This window comes from Lactuca saligna, chromosome 4, assembly GCF_052625555.1.
Source record: "Lactuca saligna cultivar CGN05327 chromosome 4, ASM5262555v1, whole genome shotgun sequence".
NCBI classification, from domain to species: domain Eukaryota; kingdom Viridiplantae; phylum Streptophyta; class Magnoliopsida; order Asterales; family Asteraceae; genus Lactuca; species Lactuca saligna.
Window position 1 is genome coordinate 234879662 of NC_136420.1, and position 1197 is coordinate 234880858.

Here is a 1197-nt window from a genome sequence, read left to right on the forward strand (position 1 = left end):
TTACCGGTACACTTTTACTCAATAACACATATGCATGCACTATTTTCGATAGTGGAGCGGAGAAGAATTTCATAAGCCACCAATTCAAACACTTACTTAAACAAAATCCAAAATCACTCAATGAAATGTTTACCGTAGAAATGGAAAACCGTAAAATGGAAAGCACAAATGACATGTACGTGGGTGCACACTAGCTCTAAATGAACACTCTTTCCAAATCGATCTAATGCCGATCAGTATAAGAAGTTTCGATGTCATCATCGATATGGATTGGTTAAGCCTTCACCATGCCGATATCTTGTGTTACAAAAGGGCCGTTCGCCTTAATCTGCCAAGTGGCGAAACTCTCTTCATCTATGGCGACAAACCCCGTACAAATTTACAAATCATCTATTGCGTCAAAGCTCAAAAATATCTACGCAAGAAATACCATGCCTTCCTAGCCCACGTAATGGATAAGAAACAAGAAATAACAGAGATCAAAGACATTCCGGAGGTCTGTAATTTCCCTGACGTATTCCTAGAAGATGTTCCAGGTATACCATCGGCACGTCAATTCGAATTCCGAATTGACCTAATTCCTAGAGCTACCCCTGTTGCCAAATCCACATATCGTTTAGCCCCCGCTGAAATGCAAGAATTATCCAGCCAACTAAACGAACTATCGAGCAAATAGTTTATTAGACCAAGCTTCTCACCTTAGGGAGCATCGGTCCTATTTATGAAGAAGAAGGATGGATCATTCCGAATGTGCATCGACTACCGGGAGCTGAATAAACTAACCATCAAAAACCAATATCCCTTACCATGAATTGAAGATCTATTCGACGAACTTCAGGGAGCAAGATATTTCTTGAAAACCAATCTAAGGTCGGGATACCATCAACTACGAGTCCAGGAGGAGGATATTCCTAAGACTGCATTCAAAACTCGTTATGGTCACTATGAGTTTGTAGTGATGCCCTCCGGATTAATAAATTTGCCTGTGGTATTCATGGATCTAATGAATCGTGTCTACCGACCTTACTTAGAAAAATTCGTGATTTTTTTTCATAGACGACATTCTAGTCTACTCACTGAGTAAGGAAGAACACATTCAACACCTACAACAGGTCTTGGAAACATTAAGGGCGGAGAAGTTGTACGCAAAGTTCTCGAAGTGTGAGTTTCAGGGCGGAGAAGTTGTACACACGAGGT

At 40.8% G+C, this 1197-nt stretch overlaps 1 protein-coding gene across 1 annotated transcript; it reads left to right on the forward strand.

Moving 5' to 3' along the window:
* The first annotated feature begins 226 nt into the window (after positions 1-226).
* On the forward strand, positions 227-676 carry LOC145040540 (uncharacterized). Its single transcript, XM_078988454.1, has one exon. It carries the CDS (start codon positions 227-229, stop codon positions 674-676), a length of 450 nt encoding a protein of 149 aa, XP_078844580.1.
* Positions 677-1197: the final 521 nt, after the last annotated feature.